General features: G+C 25.9%; 2 protein-coding genes across 2 annotated transcripts in view; both read left to right on the plus strand.

Annotated features, from left to right (window-relative positions):
- The first annotated feature begins 203 nt into the window (after positions 1-203).
- LOC112601507 (phosphoinositide 3-kinase regulatory subunit 4) lies at positions 204-7155 on the plus strand. The gene is made up of 24 exons (XM_025349168.1): positions 204-665; positions 734-914; positions 983-1132; positions 1203-1375; positions 1442-1543; positions 1618-1744; positions 1812-1987; positions 2060-2170; positions 2290-2395; positions 3182-3322; positions 3389-3659; positions 3722-3870; positions 3941-4093; positions 4213-4524; positions 4587-4715; positions 4777-4994; positions 5056-5144; positions 5212-5401; positions 5543-5758; positions 5829-6031; positions 6109-6234; positions 6331-6488; positions 6584-6759; positions 6820-7155. The coding sequence occupies exons 1-24, from the start codon at positions 574-576 to the stop codon at positions 7028-7030; spliced, it is 3960 nt and encodes a 1319-aa protein (XP_025204953.1). The 5' UTR covers positions 204-573; the 3' UTR covers positions 7031-7155.
- Positions 7156-18231: 11076 nt separating this feature from the next.
- The window catches only part of LOC112601481 (dopamine receptor 1-like), a 210825-nt gene continuing 204741 nt past the window's right edge, over positions 18232-24315 (plus strand). The window contains exon 1 of the mRNA XM_025349131.1: positions 18232-18652. Within this exon, the coding sequence (XP_025204916.1) occupies positions 18629-18652 (24 nt within the window). The 5' untranslated portion in view covers positions 18232-18628. The remainder of the gene's footprint in view (positions 18653-24315) is intronic.

The raw sequence follows: 24315 nt of genomic DNA on the forward strand, positions 1-24315 counted from the left end.
TGTATAGGTATATTATATAAATGAATTTAAAAGTGCCATCACTGGATGGCTATTTTTATCGTGATTATTAAAGTATATAGTTTTTGTATTTAGCCAATACTCTTATTGTATCTATAAGATACAGATTGCGTATATAACAATAGAAAAAAATCATGAATTTTTTACTATAGTAAAGGGATTATTCTATTTAATTTCTTTTCTATGGGTCATATCAAAACGTTCTACAGGAGTCGCCTTTTTATTTCATCTTTTTTCTACGGTATGGTTACAGCCTCCTAAATATTGTTCTATGATTTTTAAATTACGTTTTTGTGATAAGATTAGATTAGAGCATTTAAACGATAAGCCAACCAAAAATGATAACAGAAGTTTAAAAAAGGTTTAATTTTTGTTTCTGTACTTTAATTATTGACAATTGACATTTGTTCATTTTTAAAATAAATAACAATGGATATGGGGCAATTGACGATTAATACTGAAAAGTAATAGTTTCAATGTCATTGCAATAGCATCTCTATCAGATCGGTTTTTCGCAATAATCGCGATCAACACTGCAGTTATAAATTTTCGAAGATGGGCAACCAACTGGTGGGTATTGCACCGTCTGAAATATTTCCAGTCGAACACTATCTGACCGATCACTCTCAGCTGCAGTTTGATGCGAGGTAAATTCTAATTCCAATATCGATACATTAATGATTTCATAAATATTATTTTCTGTTTTGTTTCACAGCTTGGGAAGTACTAGGTTTTTTAAGGTGGCTCGTGCCAAGTCCCAAGAAGGAATGATTGTTGTTAAAGTGTTTGCTCTGCATGATCCAATGTTGCCGTTAGTTAAACATCGTGTGCACATTGAAGAGATAAAGTCCAAACTGCAGTCTGCTGTCAATTGCTTATGTTTTCAAAAAGTTATTGTATGTTCACTAAATCTTATAGGTTTTGTTATTGATAATTAGGTTTTATTTGTTTATTTTTTTTACAGATGACCGACAAAGCTGTTTTCTTGATGCGCGAATATGTCAAATATAGTTTGTATGATCGCATCAGTACCAGACCTTTCTTGACTATGATAGAGAAAAAATTTATTGCTTTTCAAATATTGTTTGCTCTACGACAATGTCACACATTAGGTGTATGTGTTTGTGACGTTACTAATCAATGAAATTCTATTTATTGCGTGATGTTTGTAAATGTACATATAGGTATGTCATGGTGATATCAAGCTAGAAAATATTATGATTACGTCTTGGAATTGGGTGTTACTCACAGATATCGCCTCCTACAAACCTACATATTTGCCCGATGATAACCCTGCTGATTATTCATTCTTTTTTGATACTTCTCGTAGAAGGCTATGTTACATAGCTCCAGAACGGTAAATAATATAATTAGTAAAATGTTACTTAAATAGTGTTATAAAGTATTAAATTGAATTTTGTAGTTTTGTAAAGACGTCTGCTGAACTTAGTAACCAGTTGTTACCATCTGAAGATCATGTTAAAAAAGGAGAATTAACTCCAGCTATGGACATTTTTTCCACTGGGTAAAAGAAAATAAATTATTAATAAATATTTTTTTTTATAAACATATTATGATAATATTATTTGTATTTTACAGATGTGCATTAGCAGAAATGTTCACAGATGGTCGTCCACCCTTTGATTTATCACAATTGTTGGCATATAGAAATGGAGAATATGATCCAAACCCTCACATTGATACTATTGAAGATAAAGAAATTAGAGTGTGTAAAACAAATTCAGTTATAATTTATATATAATTAAAATATTTTACTAGATTTATAATTTTAGGATCTCATCAAATCTATGATACAATTAAATCCAGCAGATCGCTGTTCTGCTGAATTGTATTTGGATGAAGAGAAAAATAAAATATTTCCAGATTATTTTTATTCTTTTCTTCAACCATATTTACAAATGTTTTCGGCTACAAATCCTATAATTTCACCTGATGAAAAAATTGATAGGTGAGCGAATAAAATATAAGTGTATTTGGACAATAATAAAATTACTCTACTTTAATGTTATTATTGTTACAGATTAAAAAGTGATATTAATGGTATAATTAACATGTTGCTTCCATCAAATGATTCAGAAGAATGTACTGATGGTTTAGTATTGATTGTTCAATTAGTTACTTCTTGTATTAGGTAAAAGTTTTTTTTTTTATATATAGGTAATTTTCAATACATTTTAAATCAAATAATAACTAAAATTATTCGAAGCATTTTTAATCCTTTTTTTATTTGTAAATTTATATATTTTTCAGAGGTTTGCATTTGTCTACAACTAAAATACAAGCAATGGATGTTTTACTTGAATTATCAACATATTGTTCTGCAGAAACTGTTTTAGACAGAATTGTACCATATATTGTAAGTCAAATTTTTATAAATAAACATTTTACCTAGATACATTTTGGAATACAATTGTCTATATTTTTAAATTGAACAAGCTTTTTATTAGAATATTATTTACATAAAAATAATGAAATACTAAAATATAGCTTATTATCAATATTTTGAAATTTCAAAACAACATAATGATATTTATACAATTATACCACAAAACTTTATTTCCTAATGATAATATTAAATATGTTATTCTTCAATACAATAAAATAACTTTATATTGTACTACATACAATAATAAAAATTATGTATAAGACTTAAAATAGTCATGTGTATATAATTATTATATAAATGTATATGTATATGTATGTTTTGTAATTAATATGACAAAATAGGCAATAACAATAAGACATTTTATATCTATTTACTTTTTAAATAAATAACAAAAATTTGAAGTCAAACGAGTATGAAAAGTCAATAATTTAATTAAGACCCAATTTTGATGAAGCAGTCTAATTACAATATATATATATTATATATATAGAATTATCTTTGCATTATACATAATTTTGATTATTGTGGCGTAATTAAATGAACAGTTATTTTATTGTGTTTAAGGGTGATTTATTGACAGGTTAGGTTAGTTTATGATATTATGATATTTAGAAGTGTAATTATTTGAATATCATTACAACAATTATTATAAATACATTTATTTATTTAAATTGAAAATTTTTAAGTTTAAAAAAATTTTTTTTTTTTATGTTTTATAATTTATTCAAAGTAATGATAATATAAATTTTGTTTAAGTTTTATATGATTCAAGATGTTTCTCCTGGTGTAAGGAAATCTGCACTACATGGTTTAAATAATACACTTTCAACTGTTAAAAATTTGAAACCTAGTGATGCAAACACATTTCCAGAATATATTTTTCCAGGGTTAATAAATGTAAGTATCAAGTTTATTTGTAATATTGCACATTTTTTTAGTAGTTAACAAAATTTATCACTGTAGGTGGCCCATGATGATGCAGTTATTGTGAGGACAACTTTTGCTCAGATTATTTCACAGTTAGCACAAACTGGTTTAAGATTTCTGAAATGTTGTCAGAATGTGCAAGAAGATGAACCAACCTCAAGTACGTTTGAGACCGAGCTTGCTACACTGCATGAAATGGTACAACAATCAGTATCTTCACTTCTTACTGATTCTCACAATATTGTAAAACAAACTTTAGTGAATAGTAATATAATTGAGCTATGTGAATTTTTTGGCACTCAAAGAGGTAAATTTTTGCTACATATAAGTTTTATTTTATTTTTCATAATAGATTTATTTTTCATTCAGCTAATGATGTGATATTATCTCATATGGTAACTTTCTTGAATGATAAAACTGATAAACACTTGCGTGCATCATTTTTTGATAACTTTGTTAACGTTGCTGCATTTGTTGATCAACAGTGTTCACCTATATTGTGCCCACTATTGCAACAAGTAAGTTTAGAGCATTGTGCAATAGTAGATATAATATATTATATATTGTCATTGAATTTATAATTTCTAGGGGTTTACAGACAGTGAAGAGTTTGTAGCAAAAAAAGCACTTAATGCAATGTCTCATCTAATTGAAAAACGCTTACTTCAAAAAACTGCTCTTTACCAATTAATTAGGGATATTTCTTGTTTTCTCATACATCCAAATTTATGGATAAGACAGGTATGTTTAAATGTGTTTTAATTATTTACTTATTTAATCTTTTGTGTGTATTAATATCAGTTTTATTTTAGCAACTCTCACTTATACTTTATTTGTAAGTTGATTTTTATTTGTTTTAGGCTACTGTTGGCTGTTTTAGCGCTACAGCACGAATGTTAGATGATGTGGATGTTCAGTGTAAAATATTGCCTGTAATGAAACCTTATTTGAAGCATTCAATCATTTTAGTAGATAGAGAAGAATTAGTAATGAATACTTTAAAAGACCCTTTACCACGGAATATTTATGATACAGTTGTTAAGTGTTCAATTCTTGAAACATTGGTGGATATATTGGGTGAACGAAAAAAAGCCAGGACTATAGCTAACACTGGTCATATACCTTTAACAAGTGTTACACAATCAATGCATCAAAATAGTGCACTAAGAAATGTAAAATATATATTATTCATTGTAGTTTATTTTAAATTATTATTTTAATTTTTATGTTTTAGTTAATTAGAAAACTGGAATCTGAAGGGATGACTGAAATAATAGAAGATCAATTGTTAGCACTATCTAAACATATTTTAAAAGTCCACAAGCAATTAGCATTTGACAACAAGTATAATACTAAAGGAAAGGTAAATCATTTTATTAAAATAATATTTTTATTTTGTATATTCTTATCTAGTATTTTATTAGATAAATATTGGAGATTCAAAACTCAATGTGCATTGCTATTCTATAGCATTGGCACGATCACAATATTCAAAACTTCAAGATCCTATTCCATTAGCAAATAGACGAAGAGGTATGGATGATCATCATCAGTCAGTTTCCAACATGAATGATGAGTGGAAATGTATGTTTGGCAGTCCTGAGTTATCGTCTTCAAAGCAAATGCATTCTTCTCGAAATCCGTAATAGATTATTTTTAACCTCATCAATATTACATTTATTGTATTGGTACTTTTTACTTAGATCACCTATTGGGGGTTCCTACACATCTGATGTTCAACCATCTCCATCTCATAGTATTGAAGGGCCTACTGATATGTCTTATATACACTGTAAGTATTGTAATAAAAAAGGAAATTCAGAAAATCAGAATTTTCAATGTTGTATTCATTTTATTAGATCGTTATGCACCATGTAAACTAGAATTGCGTAAACTGATATCTCATCGTCAAGAGTGTCATGAAATGACAATGAGACGTCATGAATGGGCTGAACAAGAAGTGTGGAAACCAAGACTACCTCCACCTGGTTGGCGACTTCGTTCTCAGTTGGTAGCCCATCTGCATGAACATAAGTCTGGAGTAAACAGGTTATATAATAAGCAATAAATCAATGTCTTAAAATAAAAATTTAGTTTAAAATAATTCCTACTTAAAATGAGATTTTATGTTAAGTATTATAAACTATAAGCTAATTTTCTTCAATATGTCACTTAATATTTTATTATCAGGTTGGTGACAATTCCAAATACATCATTATTTGCAAGTTGTTCCTCTGACAGTTATGTACGTATATGGGACTGTGTAAAAATGGAAGGCAAAAACATTGCTAATCGATCTAAACAAGTATATAATCATCAAAATGGAGCATTATATGGTATGACCACATGTCGAAATAATCAGTCATTAGCTACTGTTAGTCATTCTGGTTCAGTTATTGTACTAAAGTATGTAAAAATTATTCAAATTATATTTTATTACGTTTATTAAATTATAATATATTTGTTTATTGTGCAGTTTAGAGTCAAATAGTAATAAGTTGGGTGTGATACAGATGAAACAATTAGATTTGCAAGAAGATGGTTGTGCCGTTGATATATCTTATTTAGATTCTGGATCTCAAACAGTACTAGTGTATGCAACAGTGTATGGCTCTCTTATTGGATGGGATCTCCGTGCTCCAAAATTAGCTTGGAAAGTTAATAATGATATAAAACAAGGTAAGTTTTAAGTTATATTAAATAATAAATATATATTAAAATCATAATTTAACTAATAGTTTTATAAATTTTTAAAGGCATTATAACAGCCATGTGTTTAGATACAAGACAAAGTTGCCTTACATTAGGTACAAGTAGTGGTTATCATACATGTTGGGATTTGCGCTTTAGATTACCAATTGCTACCATTGCTCATTCCAAAGGTAATAAATAATAAACAGTAATTAACTTTTCCTATATGTTTTATAAGTAATTAAAATAGTTATAGCCAATAGTCAAATTATGTTAATCAATTTTAGCTGTAAGAGTGAGAAGATTAATAAAACATCCATCTGAACCATCATGGATTATATCAGCCATGCAAGATAACAATGAGGTAACGGTATGGAATTTGGAAAGTGGTTCGAAACAACAAACTCTTTGGGCTAGTAGTGCTCCTCCGCTGTCAAACAGTCAAGTATAATGATTATTTGATTTGAGTTATTAACAAAAGTCTTATAATAAGACTTTTATTTATTATTGGTATTGAATTACTACTATTTTATATTATAGACTAATAATCATAGTGTATGCGCATTATATACAATGAATACAGATCACGGTCCAGAATTGTTGACTGGTGGCACAGACCAGAGAGTACGAAAATGGAATTTGAGTTCTCCAAGTGATTCCTACATAGCTATACCAGCTGCAAGTGATGTTATGGGTCATTCATTGTATTGTTACGAGTATGTTAAATATTTAAAATTATTTTATTAAATACTAATTTAAAAAAAATTATGGATTAGGTGTAGATTAGTTGATGGTACAAATGTTGTACAAGAGGTTTGCACAAAATCTAACAGTACAGTAATGACTGGTGATGAGGAACCACCATGTGCCACTGACCAACCGGCACCAGGGCATGTAGGATCAATATTGGATATCACATCATGTATGGCGTCTCAGTGTTTTCTAGTCACTGCATCTTGTGATGGAATTATCAAAGTGTGGAAATGAAACAACATTTTGATTTTTATAATTTTTAGCCATTACTGATTGATTATATTCAATTGTGTTCTATCGTTCCAGATATTATGATATAAATATATTGTGATAGTGTATGTAACTGTATTATTGTAGTTACACACGTTAAAATGTTTATATAATAAAGTTATATATATTTTTTAAATTATTCGATTTATTAGTGAATGAAAATTTACTTTAGTTTGATAAAATTACCTAACCTAATAAAAAAATCACATTTTTAGATTCCTTGTGAAATACTAAAATGAAGGTTTATGTATTAGAGTAATTGAATAATTTTGTATTGGATTCTGAGCTAAGCGATGTATGTATTGATTTTACAATAATGTGTCTTTTATTTTTATTTTTTGAAGATGAGTCACGATAAATTGTCGATAAAATGCTTTTATTTTCAAATATGGGAGTGGTTTTAGATACCAAATTGTATTTAGTATGTACTTTAAAATTAGTCAAACTTAAAAATTTCAGTAATAATTTTTATAACCTGGAAAAATAATCAAAAATTAAGGAAAAAAGAAATTCTTATACAAATCTATTTAAAAAAAAAAAAAAAAAATTGTTTATGTTTTTTTTATGTAACTCAAGAATAACCATAGTAACTTGAAATGTTCACCAAATGCTTATATACAATTGTTTTTTATTCACAAAAAAATATTCTAAATATTTTGATCATTTTTAAGATATTTATAGGCATTAGAAATTTTTAATTTTTTTCAGTATTTTTTTATAAATGTCGATTAAAAATTATTTGCTGTATAGAAATGCTTGAAAATTGAATAGGTACAAAACTCCTCTCATGTTGTTAATTTCTCAATTAAAAAATGTCGAGAATCTATGGTTAGAATATTTTTGTGTAAGCATTTAAAGTTAAAATTTGACAAAATTTATGAAAATTGCAAAAATTTGTAAATTATTTTGTAGTTAGAAATTTATAAGAATTTTGTTATTATATCGAAAATTTAAAAACTTAATACAAGCTTCCTAGTTAGTTTTTCAATCTATTTATGAAAAAAAAAATTCTACCGAAAAGCCAAATTAGTTTTAAATTATAGCATTTCAAGTTCAGTTGTTTACGACATTCGTATTCACTCGTAAGCTAATTATTTCTCTTCAAAAAATTTTTATATTACTTACTATTTTAATTTTACCTTAACATTTTTAAAATTTTTCAATTCTAAGTTGCATATAAGTACGAGAATTTTTCAATTTTTTTTAGTTTTTTTTTTTTATAAATGTCGATAAAAAAATTATTTGCTGGTTAAAAATTCTCGAAAATTTAAGACAAGATTCCATAAAAGTTATTATTATTAGGTACTGCATAAAAATATTATAAATGTATTGGTAAAATTTTATTTTGAAGTTAGAAGAATATTAGTCAAAATTGCAAAAAGTTGCAATTATTTGTAGTTTGATATTCATAAAAAATTTTTTTTTGTATTTAAATTTTAAAAATTGAATTCTTTATTATTTATGAATTATAAGTAATTCACGGAAATTTACAATAATATTTTATACAATGAATTTTACTATACACAATAAAATTTTTGATTTTTTTTTTAAATTATTTAATTACATTTACGGTATTTCTGTTGTACGGCATTTACAGAAAGATTTTGAGTTATTTTAATTGATATAATATTATTATGATAATTAAATACTAAATTATCCAAGAAAAAACTTTTATCAAAATACTATTATACTAAAAGTAAAATAAATGAAACTTTAATGGCTAATGGTTATATATAAAACAAAAAAAAAAAAAAAAACAAAACATAATTACTTGGCGATATAAGCTGTAGAGTGTATATTATATATACCGTTTGTGCTCAGAATCGTTTATCGTATAATATAATGATGCATTATTGAAATCAAGTTTAACACATTTATGTTAGTTACCCACTATACTTACTAGATATGAAATGGTTTTTAAAATTTGATTATTTTTGTGTTGCATATGGAAATTTGAAGTGTGAATTTTTATAGCTTTTGATTTATGTTGATAATTAAATGAATTAAATTCAATGATAATACAGTTTCTCAGTTCCTTATTAATTGCTTGCAAAACAATCAAAAATATTGAAAATACATACTTTCATTGTTGGGTAAATTACTGTGTTATATTTAACTAACGTTATGTTCTAATATTTTAGTTAAAAACTGCAATATTAATATTTTTGAGTTTTCCAATTTGAATGCATAAGTAGATATTCTTTAATCAAGTTTTTGATCAAATACTTTTTAAAAGTATATAGGATAAATAATATTTGATCTATTTTTATGATGTATGTGGAGATTACGATGGTGTTCCATAGTTAATCGCTGTTTATAATAATTAATAATAGTCACGATAACACATCAATTATTAACTAATATTTATTTAAGTTTTTTTTGATTTTCAAATTTTTTTTTAATTATCTGGACCTTCTTAGAACTTAATTGACGACCTCTGGTATACAGTCTCAAATATCGACAATAGAGGCATATTCAGGATCAAGATTCAGATAATAGGTCTGGTTATAAGAATAATTTGTAAAATATTTTATGGAATTTATGGTATGTGACATGTATGTATTTTATAATTTATAGTCAATCATTATGATTATATTTACATATTACTTATAATAACTTATAACTGTTTATAATATTTATTTAGAAAATTGAATTCTATTTTTTTTTAATTTTTGGTAAATTCATCAGTCGTCGATACTATCTGTAGAATATTGTAATAACTCCTTGCAATTGAATTCTCTTTTGATTGATATCGACGCCATGTGTCTCAATTTTTCTCATTGGGAAAAAACTTTTTTTGGCTGATGCTGAATTTATTGGTAAAACTTGAAATCATAAATTATATTGGTTTAAAATAATTTTAGTTCGATAACTCGTAAAAAAAAACTAGATGGGAGGGGAGGGTTAATAATTTCAAAATCATAATATAATTGATTGTTTTTACTTAAGTCTTTAAACTGAGTTTAATCTCATTTTATTGTTCGGAAACAAATCATAGATACCCATATCATTAAATAATAAAGTAAGTACATTAGAGTTCATGAAAATTGAAAGGGTACTATAATACTTGTTTGAAAAACATGATGTGTTGATAATCCTGTAATCGTAATTGATGAAATAATGTTATTGGGTTTCGTAAATAACCAAGATAAAACGGTAACGTTTTGAGAAACTTACTCTGACATTATACATATTATACAACAGAGGAAATGGCAAGTGCTTTCCCCCACGATTATGTCACTGCGAATAGACGAATATTGATAAGTTTATTTGAAATTTAGAATTAATAGTCACTAGTATTTTTCATTTTAAAATGATATTAATTTTATCTAATTATTACGAATCTATACATGTATTGAATTGTTTAGTGATAATTAAAATTATTATCATTTACTAAAAATTAATACAGAAATTAAAAAATAATAATAATAAAACATTGTTGTTCAAGATTTTATTCATGATACTTACGTATTAAACAATATAAATCGTTTTTGGATACAAGTTAGTTTTTACTTTTTAACAGGAGTAGAGCTATTTTAATGATAAAATTTGAAACAAAATTATGTGATATATGTGTTTGTTATTTTTTTGTTGGTATAATTTACATACATATTCATAATTTTTAATTCATTAAATTTACAATAGTAAGCTTAATTATATTATGTACATTTAAAATGTCCCAAGATATTTTTATTTAAATAATTAAAAGATATTAATGGGACTATGCTGCCCTCTTAAGCAAAAGTGCCGTAAAAACTAATATATTAATTTTATTTTAAGAAAAATGCAGTTATGTATTTTTCATTTTATTATACTTTTATTATTCCTTAATTTATTTAATTTAGTATAAAACATATCCACCTTTATAGTTTTTTTTTTTACGAGGAACGCAATGAAATAATAATTTAAAAATATTGTTCACTTATTATACGAATAAAAGTTACTTTTATGTTATAACTTACCAATATATTAGCTGTTTATACTTGAATTTATGAAGGATAAACGCCATAAGTAAATTTTACGGCATTATTGCTTAATAATAATTTATCATCTAAAAATGTATTAACTAAAAATGCCGTATATAAATGCATATAAATAAAGATATGGCAATATCAAATATAATAAGTATAATTTGAAACATTAGTATAATTACAAATTGATAAATTTGATCGTTAAATTAAAAAAAAAAAAAAATGATAATAGTCTAATAATTATTATGAATTGAAATATTTTTCCAAAATTATTTCCTATTTTGTAGAATTACTTTTCTCGAGTTGTTGAGAATGTCATTTATTTTTTCAGCAGGAATACCACTAGGTCCTCTCAATGGTTGAGGTGTAGCCATTCCGGATATTTTCATTACACTTTTCTTTACAATGGGAGTACCTATATATTCATAATATAATCAATAAAATAAATATATAATGTAGTAAATAGTATATATGCACAAATATATATTATACATGAACATGTTTGGGGTTATGCCTTCCTTTTCCTTAGCCTAAGTCATTTAATCTAAGTTGTATCATAGTTTCAAGAGTATGAGGTGTCAAATGTATTGCGAGTTGTCAAGTAGTTTAGAATTTGTATTGGTGGCAGCTTTAGTTCTTTTACATGATTGTTAGAAAAATTTTTAAGTTCGTCATGGATGGATGATATCTTCAAATATCGATAAATGACTTCATTCCTATAATCCTATCGAACCGGCATGTTGCGAAAATGGTACGAAGGGAAATATTTTGATAACACTGACGAATGACTTCGATGTTGGATTTACTGTAACTTTTCTATAGTTGTATATTTGTATGCCATTATTAAAAATTGATGCTAGTTATAGGTACGTCGTACGTATACAGACGGAAGCCGTTTATTTGTCAGGCCTAGTGTAGAATGGTATCCGACTAGCCAGTATAACTTGTGTATTTTTCTTTGATTTGCAATTTTTTTTTGACGGACTTCGTATTTTTAGTTCAAGTGGTGATCAAGATGCATATCCAATATAATATACTTAGAGTTGAATTAAAATTATTAAAAAAGTTTTAAACGAGTATCAATATAAGTAAACTTATAGTATTTTAATAATCATTGTAATATAAATTTTATTATATGGATTTTGGATTTTTTGAAGATTTAATAATATAATGTTATTCTTATTATTTTCAAAAATGGTATGTGCATTGTAGGTATCTACCTATATAATAAACATATATAATATATTAATTATAGGGTGGTAGATAGTAATCATATGAATTATGGTTGGAATCTTTAAAATTATTAAATAACTAAATAGAAAATTAAAAAACAAAACAAGGGAAACATAGAGAATTAACAAGTTAATCTGAAATATAAGAAGCTAATTAACGAAAATTTAGGGTAAAAATCAAGATATTTCTATAATTTTATGTATTTTTTAAAATATTTTAGCTGGATATAATTTACTAAAATAAGCATAAATGTAATATTTAAATTGATACCTACTTATGATTAACCATTTATTATATAATGATTAACTTAAACATTTGGTTTTTAGAAGATTTTAATTAAATGTTTTTACTTAAGTTATAATAATTATCAAGTCATGTTTTGATAATTTAGAAATCTACCCATAATTATTTATAAGTAAAATGTTACACAACTTTTATAAAATCTGGTTTTTGATTTTGTTTGGAAAAAAATATTAGAGGAAAACTTTACCTCATAAAGAACTTTTAAATAATTTTGTAGAGTAAGAACTAAGAGAAATACTTTGATAGTAGGTCTAACATTAACTAAAATATGCATTACTTATAAGTTTAATTTATTCTAATATTATTTTATTTGAAGTATAAAAGAAATTTGAGTTTATTTAGGACAAACTTGATTGGTACATGGATCATTATCATAAGTTACAACATTACGTTATATGTGTGTTTAGTGTTGATTATTTATTTGTTTTAACATTTTCATATAGTATGTTTTATATATTTATTATTGTATGCACTACCTACACTACCTATGTGTAATAGTTAGGTTTTTTAATTTTTATACATACATCTATCTATACGATCTTTTTTGTGTGTTAATAAAGTTGTAATTGTATTTAATTTAATCGATTTAAATTTTAAATCTTGATCGAGATTTTTTGAATTTTTATGCTTTTTGAGTTGATATTGTTTGCTTAATCCAATGGAAGTAAATAATTGTAAGCTGTACATATATACTTAACTGAAAAATTTTTAAACTAAAATATTGATTAATATTAAGATGCTACACCCAAATATTATGTTGTTTCTGACTCTTCGTTCTACAAACATATAACATGGCATATTTTAGTTCAATAGCTCTAATTTTGTGTCAATTGAAATGAATTTATATTTTATCAAACTTAAAGGTAATAATATTATCTGTGTTTTATGTCCTTTAAAGTTTTAGGTGATAATTTAATTTTTAAGCAAGTTATGAGTATGTAAAATATTATAATTTATAATTCAATTTTTTTTTTTTAACTCGTTTGAAAATTAGAATATTGTAAAAACTTTAAATGGAAACACATATAACGTTTCTAATTTTTAGGTTGATGATATATCAATTTTTTCTATTACTATAGCACGTGATACACAGTAATGGAACTGTTGAACACAAATTTGTTATATTGTAAGTTTGTAACTTTGTAAGGTGCAGATAATAATATTGCGGTTTTGCGAGTGTAACGTTCTCTATTAAAACTGGCATTAGTTTCAATAAGATTTAACTAAACACTTATTTTAAAATGTAATATTCATATTAACAAATGTAGGAACTATCATTATATATATATATATATATGCACACTGTATATATTGCATAGTCGATTCTTAGTAATTCGAACCTTGATAACTCAAAATTCTCGATTTATGGAATAAATAAAATTTCCCTTCAAATAACAATAACACTTAAAGTTTAAGTAATATTTTTAATTCAAAAAATTTATTGGACAAGTTTACAACATCTCGATTTTCCCTATTAATATTTAGTATTAAAAATAGTTGATTACCGCGTTTATTTTTTGTCAATGACTTGATTTGTAGAATCCAACTGGTTGTCGAAAAAAGGTAAATGTTAATTTTTATCGATTATTGTAGAGCATACAATTTAACTTCGACATTTAATGCTATTCAAAGCCTATTTAAAGACACAAGTGTAATGTTAATCTTGAAATATTACGTTTTTATTTCAGTTATTATCCAAAGCATAATCAATCATTTTAAAATATTTTACCGAAAAGAAATAGTAAAAAAATACTTCATCGTCCATCATTAATGATAGCAATTAAATATTTGTTTTACAATATTAGGTAATCATGGTTTAGAATTTCGACAGAAAATAAATTTTATTAATCATTCATTTTTAACATACTACGGTGAGTGAAATCAACAGAGGCAATACAACTTAATGAAGTACATACTTTTAGATCAAACATACATATCGATGAAAATAAAATTTGGATATTTGTGGAGAATAGACTGAAGGCTATATTACCTTTGATAGATTGAACAGTAATAATGAAGAAGTCGAAGACAAACAAATACAGTAAATTATAACAAGTAAATAAGTTTAATAAGTGAAACTAGCATTAAAAACATTACATCAATATATCGATAGGAATGGAAGTATGGAAGATTTATTAAACCACTTCGTTGTTTAAAGAATATTATATTGCTAAAGATTTATTAAATAAACAAAAACAATTAATTTTACATCAATTTAACAATTTTCAAATAAAATACCATGAAAAATATTTAATAATTATAAAGTATTTATGTACAATGTACATATTTTTTAATGATTTTTGATATTTTGACATTTTTCATTCCTTCTGTGAACTTTGAGTCACTGAAAGTCAACTGTACATAAATTATATTATGCTTCTTTTATTTTACAATATTGCTGACAAAGTAATGAGCGTTTCTCATAAAGGAAAAGAAAAACTTAAATTAAAAATGACAGATCTAGACAGTAGACATTGTAAAGCTTATCATAATTGTGTTAAATTTTATGATAAAATATTTTTGTACAATTGTTTTTTAGTAATATTATTGTAATAAACTAAAATAAAACTAATTACTACACACTTATAAATAAAACTGTATTCAATATTAAACTGTACGTATTAAAAAAAAAGTATCTAATTAGTATTATTAGTATTGTACATTAATAAATAGGTAAAATTATATAAAGTCTGCTGACTAGACCATGGTATAAATTCAGTGACCGACAATCGTAGTTACATGTGACGATCGCAATCCACATTGTATTTAAAGTAGATTATAGGTATAATCTCGGACGTATTAGGTGTAATCATGATATTTTTTGTCGCGTGTCAGTTAGTCAGTCTTAAATGTAGTTAACGTCGAGCTTTTTATTTGCGTCCGTCGTGCTGTTTGATATCTGTTCAAATTGTTATCGTTTCGTCACCTGCGACCGTGTATTTAGTGATGCAATGCAATTTAGTGGAACGAATCTTGTACGTATATTTGAGAGCTTCATCATTTCCGGTTTGACAATACGCGTCGCTTGTTTCCCGATTACGAGCTGAGAGTTGTGCATCAAGACAAGATATTGTACATATGACACCAATATTATTTACGAATTCCTTGCAAGAGATATTGCGACTGTTATTTTCATAATTTACGCTTCTGCTACGATCATTATTAGTGTTGTTTAAAATTAATTTTATTAACTATAAAGTATAAATTACAAAATAACATTGAGTAAGCAAAGATACCTAGGTAAATTTGTTACATTGAAGTAAATTATTGGTAAAATAGTACGCTTTATGACGATTTTCAAGATTATATACAAACGGGTATTGTTGTTATTTATTATGGTTTATCATATATTCGTTTGTTATATTCACTTAGGTAAGTAAGTATATACAGGTTTATAAAGCGCTGGGTATATTGTATAAAATAGGTTTTAATAAATTTTTAATAAATGCATAAAAAGTGAGCAAGCCTTTGATAAAAAAATATCCCTGTTTTTATGTGAAAACATAAAAACTTATTAAAACTTTGATAAAGCAAATGTTTAGAAAAAGATATTGGTACCCTCAGTAACACAATAATGACAATCTATTATGTTATTATACCAGGTGTATTGACACGTCTAACTATTACTATGTAGCATTCACTTGCTGCAGTATTCTACCATGTAATTTGTCTTTAGATGAATGATGGACTTTGTCATACATCAGTTCTAAGTCATTGGTGTATTTATGGTGGTGAAGTGTGAGGATACATCCCCTCTTTTGTATTTTTTTAAGACTTAAAATTACAGTATAACTGTTACTTATAAATTTGTTAAACTGTGAGTTGTGATTTAAATCACCATTGATTAAATATAGACAATAGAAAATACATATGTAGGTTTGATTAATGGTAATTTATTTTATAAATACATAAGAAGTGTAATAAGAGTGTATAATTTATCATTATTATAAAATTCCTTACACAGAATAACTGAAGTTCAAAGGTTGCAATAGTTATTCATAAATTTATTTTATGATGAAAGACTATTTTTTGTTGAGTTACCAGGTACCAGTATTAAAAATATTAAATACAATTTTCGGGTGATTATTATTAATAATATAATTTTATAAAAGCACTAAAAAGTTATTTCACATCTTCCTCCTCGAGTAAATCTTATATACTACCCTGGATTTCTAACAGTCCAATCAATGCGTTATTTTCATTAATTAATACATAACTTCGAAGATATAGAAATAATTAAATATAAATAAATTCATGGTCCAATAAGTATGTAATCAAAATTTATTTCTAATGATTATAAAACTATTTAAAACCATAATTAATAGGGGGTTTAAAAAATAATTATATCATATAGTATTATACTAATATTTTTATTTATAATAATTATAAATGTTAATATGTTAAAATTAAAGAACGATGATCATAGCGATCTTCACGCTTATATTTCTCAAATACGCTTCTAGTAATTGTAATGACTAAATATGTCGTCGTGATTAATTTGTATACATTACTCGTTAAATAGTTAGAAGAGTGAGAATTATTGTTTTTTTTCTATCGCGTAGTCAAACCCTTATTGTATTTCAGTAGTCATGACATGTCACATAGTAATCACGTAGTTCGTTTTACATTCACACCGATAGTAATAAAAATTGGTTAGGTTAAGTTAACCTTATAGCCGTATGACTATAATATATTGGAAAAAAAGCAAATAACCTAAACCATAGGACGTTTGATATTAAAGTTATATTTGGTGATGATGATGGGACGTTTGTAGTGAAAAAAATCTCCTCCGAGGCGGCAGTTGAGTACGTAAAAAAAACTCAACGAAAAAGCAATAAACATGAATTCTGTCGTGAAGTCATGGGCTACAGGAACGTTATAATATTATTTTGACTGCGTCTGTAAGAGCGAAGGACCGCTGCAGGAAACAGGCGGTGTGCACATCACACTCGCACTCGTTTTTTGATAACGTTGAGGGTAGTTACCGTACAGTGAAATAAATTCTAGAAGGATGAAAATAGGATACAATTGATAAATTGAAGTTGGCAGAACAACATAAAAGTGTATTGTCTATAATATTATCCCCAAAAGATTACCTGAAATGATGTTATTTGGAAATATAAAAATAGATACCTTTAAAAAAAAATTTATGAAAATTGCTTTAAAAAAAAAAAAAACCATAAGTTCTTTGATGAAACAATAACAATAATTTCTGTGAAAAAAAATTAATACACTATACGTCTATAGCCATTATTGAGGTACATAATTGATAATACAAAAAAAGGATTGTCGTGAGTATCATAGACCTGTAAACAGTAAAAATGGTCGGTTTCTAGTTATCTCAAAATGTATTGTGACGCTTCTCCGAAAAACGGCTCATTAATTTTCCTCGGTTCGGCGTACACTGACCCGCTGTTGTGCTGCCTAAATAAACCAAGGGGTAAAAAAAAAAAAAAAATCGGTTGTTGTCCATACCTAGAATTTATAAATGTATTTTACCGCGGCGCGCCGAAGGAGGGGTGCGCGCGTGTGCCCACAACCGAACGACGCCGCCGCCAGATCGTCTACCGGTCCGCCACCGACGCCGACGCCGACAACGACGACGACAACGACGCCGCGGCCGCCGCAGAAGCACGACAGTGAAGCACAAAGTTTCGGGCCGCGTACAAGGCGTGCACACGTTGCCGTCATTCGCCGCCGCCGCCGCCGCCGTAATCTGTACCGTCGTCACCGGCCACTTCTTCCGCCGTTTTTGCTTCTGCCGACGCCGTTCCCGGCGGTCCACTGCATCCGTCGCGCGGCCTCGCCGTCCACACAGCGTAGCGTCCCAATATCTCTTAGATCCCGCAACAGGTATCGGTCGCGCGCCAAACGACCAATCGTCGTCCGTCTCGTCTTTTTCCGCCCGCACATGGTACGCCGCTCAACCGTCCACCACCACCACCCGCCGGGTCTCGTGCACGCGCGCCGACGATGACGTGCTAATGACTGGATGTCACGCGAATCGCTTAGCACGCCGCCGTCGCCGCCGTCGCGTTCAAACCCGTCCGACTAAATGGAAGTGTACGTCTTGTTACAGGTACGCATAGTATAGTACATATTATATTATTATGTACCGTGATTACAATACGATACTAAAATGCACCGTTCTTTCGTTTCGCTATAATAATAATAGGTACCAGTAAAATGCCTCGGCGGTGAATGCTATGATACATATATATTATTTTTTTTTTGGGGGGGGGGGGGAGAGGTTCGTGTCAACAAATTCTCTCCTAGTAGGTACTACTGTGCCTTAAAATCGACCAGATATCACTTCAACCATAGAACCGTGATCCAGCGAATAAACAAAATAGTAGTAAATCTTCAGTAAAATATTTCTATAAAAACGTTTTCACATTAGTTGGTATATCTAAAATATAAAAAAAAAAAAATTTAAGTAAAAACATATTTTTTTAATAACTATTGAAAACTGCAGTCGGTATAGTGTTAGGTATTACAAAAATACTGATACATAAAAATAAAAAGGGTCTCGTGGAGTGATCTATCATACTGGTCACGCTTCGTGAACACGCCACTGCCTGCAGGTAGAAAATGTGTATTAAATCATGATGGCAACTGCAGTGGTCGACGGTCGTTTGATGATGTTGGCGAAGACGCATACAGTGTTATTGTAATATTTGATAGCGAGCGGACGAGACTGACTGGTCGTATTACGTATTCTAAGACTTGTGTTGATAATAATAACAATAGGCCGACCCTCCCCGTGTTCACATCTATGTGGTAAAGACATATTATGTATAACGTTTAACTAGCGGAGATTGGTTCACGTCTGATTGTCGTGAACGTAGAGCAGCGTTTGGGTAACTAATAACTATTCTAAGTTTTAGTTTAACTATCTATAGGTATATATCTACATTATAACTGTGGGGTATATTTGAATAATATATTTACACATATACAACAAAGTTGTATAATAATTTTTATTCTAAGCTTCTATGATTTATCCCTTCAATGTTTTATCTCAATTTTGTACTTAACTTTTTAATTATTTAAATTTGTAATAAACACAAATATAACAAAAAAAAAAAATAAATAAAATATTTTTCTAAACTTAAAATGTAATACTGAAAATAACTATTAAAATTATTAATGAGATAATTTTAATAATATACAATGAAGCTAATAATATATCAAATTAATTATACGTTATAGGCGAAATAATATCAACTACGTACTAAATATTTTTTTCTAATAAAATGATTTGGTAGATATTAAATTATTACAAAATATATTTATTTTGTTTAATTATATTAAAATATAAATATTAAGTTTGAAAATGATTTTTATAACAAAAAGTAAAATTTGTCAATTTCAATACAGTTTTCAATGGAATTTAAATGTTTTTGAAATTTTGTTTAAATAATTTAAAGTGTAGATATTTATATTCCTAAGATACTCGTAGTAATTGTAAGAAGTAAACGTTAGTATTTACTATAACTATATAATATAATCTTAATGCTACTTTGTAAATTGCACCTGTAGAAACACATTTCAGAAAGCTTCAGTAAAGTTTTTACACGTGTTTTATGTGTGTGTAATTTTATAATTTGTTATTCAAGTAAACAGTTATTTAACACTTAATTATTTGCACATAATTTTATTTAAAATAAAAAAAAAAAAAAGTCTTTCGATACTTATTTCAATGACGTATATACGGCACACTTTATTCTATATGTACCTAACTAGTAATGATTATTTGTCAATATTTAACTATAGAATTGTACTTTTTTAGTATTTTATTAATCAAATTATTAGAATTAGAACAATGACTTTTTTATCGTAAAATTGGTCAATAAATAGATTTTTATGAAAGATTAACTTTTTCTACTTAAATATTATTTTTTACTATGTATTTTTTGTTTATACTAGATAACATGCAATAAAATTAATTATTGTCGAAAAATTTATTTTGAACAGTTTCAGGAGTATTTAAAATTATTATTATATTATTGTTTGTAATTTATAACCATATCTAGTGATTTATAAATATTTTTTCTAATTAATTTAAAAATAGATAAATAAGTACTTCAATCAAATTAAATTATTAAAACATCAATCAATGTAATTTTACTTTATACCTATACTGTTCATATCAAGTTGGTATATAAAATATATTTTTAATTTTGAAACGTTATAAACTTATAAATATTAATTTTAAGTATCTCTGGAAGGACTGTAAAACAATTAAGATAACATATTTTAGTATATTGTATGTATATATTTACTCCGTTTACAGTTTATTACTACAGTGTGTTCTCACTGTATTCATTTTGTATTTGGTGTAGGGAGAGTAACGTGCTAAATAGTAAATACTTGATTCTCTACATAAATCAAAATATATCAAGGAAAACCGCTGTATAGAATATAATATTAAAGCGTAATGCTTAAATAACACAACTAAAAAAATAAAAAAAAAATTATAAATGTCAGAATATAGTTTTAAAAATTTACACTGATGATCTAATAAAATGTCCACATAAAAATTTATCGTTATTCGCCAGAAGAGACAAGGGTTATTTTTTCTACCATCAGTGTTTGTACGTGTATGCATATATTGTTATTATTGAAAAAGCGCGTCATAACAATTTATGAACAGTATGCCGTTCTGTGTATTTTTTTTGGATCTGTACATTTTTAGGGCAGAAAAAAATATTAAAACCACGAGTTTATAATAATATATTCCATTAGTAATCTATACAAGATTAAAATGTGCAGTATTCGCAGGAATGCCGAATTACTTCAATAAGGACAAGATGAAAACCAAATAAAAATTTTCGCCCTCATAGTTGAAAATTTCAAACGGAAGTTTTATTACGTTTGTAAAACATTTAGTTTGTATGTAACTTAAAAAAAATTGAGTCTATTCTGTTCGTGTGCAAATTATTTTTTTGCACGTCTACCAATGTGGAACTTTATAGTAATGGATCATATTATCAAAAACGACGTTATACATTAGAGCCACGCAGACATGAACTTGGTATTATAGAATAGTGAGTAGGGAAAAATATTATTTACGAATCCCATTTAAAAATATTCGTTTTTCTCTGAAAATATAATAGTAATAATAATAATAGTAATAATAATAATAATAATATCAGGGTGTGGAACATAAATTTAAAAGAAATTCTGACTGTTAAGGCTGTTAATTATGTTAAATACCTAAGTACCCAGTAAGTAGGCAACATATTTTTATAATTAATATGCTTCATTGTTAATTTATCGAATAACCTGGTTAATTTAAAATTTTAAAAATACGATTTAAATTATAGATTTTAGTAAAAAAATTTTAACAATCGTTTTTTCAACTTATATTTGGTATATTATTGTTTAATTGATATTAATAATTACGCAGAACTGAACTTGAAACTAAAAGTCAGAAGGTGTAAATACCAATTAAAAAATTAAAAAATTTGATTTTCATAGTATTTTAGTTGAACCATAATTTTATTTATAGAAAGAATTTAAAATGCAATAATTAAAAATAAAAACAAATTGTTAAATAAAACTGAAAAGAGTGTCAGATATAATTTAACATTAAATTTATATTAAAGTTGGTTAGTCTTTTATATTATCAATATATAAATTGTTTATAACTTTAAGTTTTATCATTTTAAGATATTGGATATATTTTTCGAAGTTTCAAGTTTTTTTCTAAGGCAGATCTTCTGGAGAGTGCTTTTAAAAATAAAAAGATTATCGCTGTCGAACATTATAATAATAAGTGATAAATCTAATAGCAAATTTTATGAAACTGGAATTTAAAACAATAGCGTGTACACACTGTACACTGATTGTATTATAGCAAAATACATGCATTTTCTTTTTTCCATTTGGTATTTGAATTGTGAAAAATGTTGTTACATTTTTGTCATGCAATGCATATGTACGTACACATAACAAAGCCAATTCAATTAATTTTGAACGTACAAATAATTTAGGTAGTCATGATTCAATAGATTTAATAATTTTAAAATACAAAACAATTAATCATGAACTTTTAAATTGGTAGGATAGTATTTTTAATTTATATTACATTAGTTTATTAAAAAGACTATTGTGTGTTGCAACACATTAAAAACAATACTTATACTAAAATAAAATTGTTTTGTATATTAAGATAATTATTTAACAAATAAAATTTTTGGGTATTAACAATAGAATTACATAATATTACAGTTGTTTTTACAACTTTTGCTATAAATTTTACTTTTAGTATTAAATTCAAATGAACATTGGTTTAATCAAACATACATACATCATGTGTATAATTATATTGAATGTATAAATTTGACTTGTTTCAGGAAAATTTATCATTGTGGCAAACAATCATAGTTTTGATTAAATTATTTGGATTAGCTATTTCTATGTAATCTCTATTTAATTATTAATCACAATTTAAAAGTTATCATAAATTATTTAATAAGTTTAAAAATTGAGCGATCTTTAATGATGGGTTGGTTATAGAATATAATATAATAAACTATTATTAAGTTATGTGCATTATTACATATTGACATACTTAATATAAAACTATATAATATTTTAGATTTTATTCAATTTTAAATTAATTTATTTGTTTTTATTTTTTTTCTATTTTTTATAGAAAACTTTTAGAAATTACAATATTTTCAACTACAAAATAAAAATACATAATAAAATACAAAATAAATTTTTTTTTTTGTTTCAAACTCAATGATTTTTTTATTTTAATAATATAACCTGATTGTCATAGATACTATTAAAATAAATAAAAATGTGTATTTATGACAGATTTAGAATATTTAACGGAATATAGATTGAATAATCATTAAATTTTTGATAAAATATATTTTTTTATTTGATAGGTATTTTATGATTTTATTTATATATTAAGTTTATTATTTTATTATTTTTATTGTTACTATTTGATTTTTAAATTTTATTTCTAATGTAAAAAATAAATGTACTTATTTATTGTTTACTAGTACTAAATTTAATAACTAAGACAAAATAAATGTACAATATTTTATTTATATAAATAAAAAAAAATCAAGTTTTGATATAATTGTATTTAATTGCTATATTATAATATAATATACTCGTATAATTTTATTATGTTATGAAAAAATATATTCTTATATATTATTAGGTTTAGACTATATCATTATTGATTTGAAGAAATTGAGTAAAGTTTACTGTTAAAATATTTACTTAGCTATTGTTAATGTTGATGATAATTGATAACAAAAAATTGTTCATAATGGCAAATTACGTTGTATTAAATTATACATTTTTCTTTTTAAATATAAGTATTTTCTTAATATAAAAAGTAAACTTGATTAGTTCTATAATAAAAATCAATCGTTTATAAGATTTTTTAATAGCAGCAATTATATCTGAAGTAATACAAAATTCACATTGAAAAAACTAATATATTTTAAAGTTCAGTTTTTCATTAATTTAGTTGCTTGTCTTAGTTTTACGTCTATATATATATATATTTTTTTCTTGCATTGAAATTATCATATAATTTGTTAAAACGAATATGAATAGATTTTAAAATTATATTTTTTTATATGGTATGCAATTCTTTAAGTGTTCATACAAATATGTTTACTATCTCGTTTGTTTTGTCAAATTCAATTTTGAAATAAGTAGGTATTGATTAAAACTTTGGTAAATTCAAGTCTTTGTATCAATAAT

Source organism: Melanaphis sacchari, unplaced genomic scaffold (assembly GCF_002803265.2).
Source record: "Melanaphis sacchari strain LSU unplaced genomic scaffold, SCAv2.0 Contig79_pilon_pilon, whole genome shotgun sequence".
Classification (NCBI taxonomy): Eukaryota; Metazoa; Arthropoda; class Insecta; order Hemiptera; family Aphididae; genus Melanaphis; species Melanaphis sacchari.

Coding starts and splice junctions, on each gene's coding strand:
- LOC112601507 (XM_025349168.1), top strand. CDS start 574: ATGGGCAACCAACTGGTGGGTATTGCACCGTCTGAAATATTTCCAGTC. Junction 1,745..1,811: donor TTGAAGATAAAGAAATTAGA/GTGTGTAAAACA, acceptor TTATAATTTTAG/GATCTCATCAAATCTATGAT. Junction 3,660..3,721: donor ATTTTTTGGCACTCAAAGAG/GTAAATTTTTGC, acceptor TTTTTCATTCAG/CTAATGATGTGATATTATCT.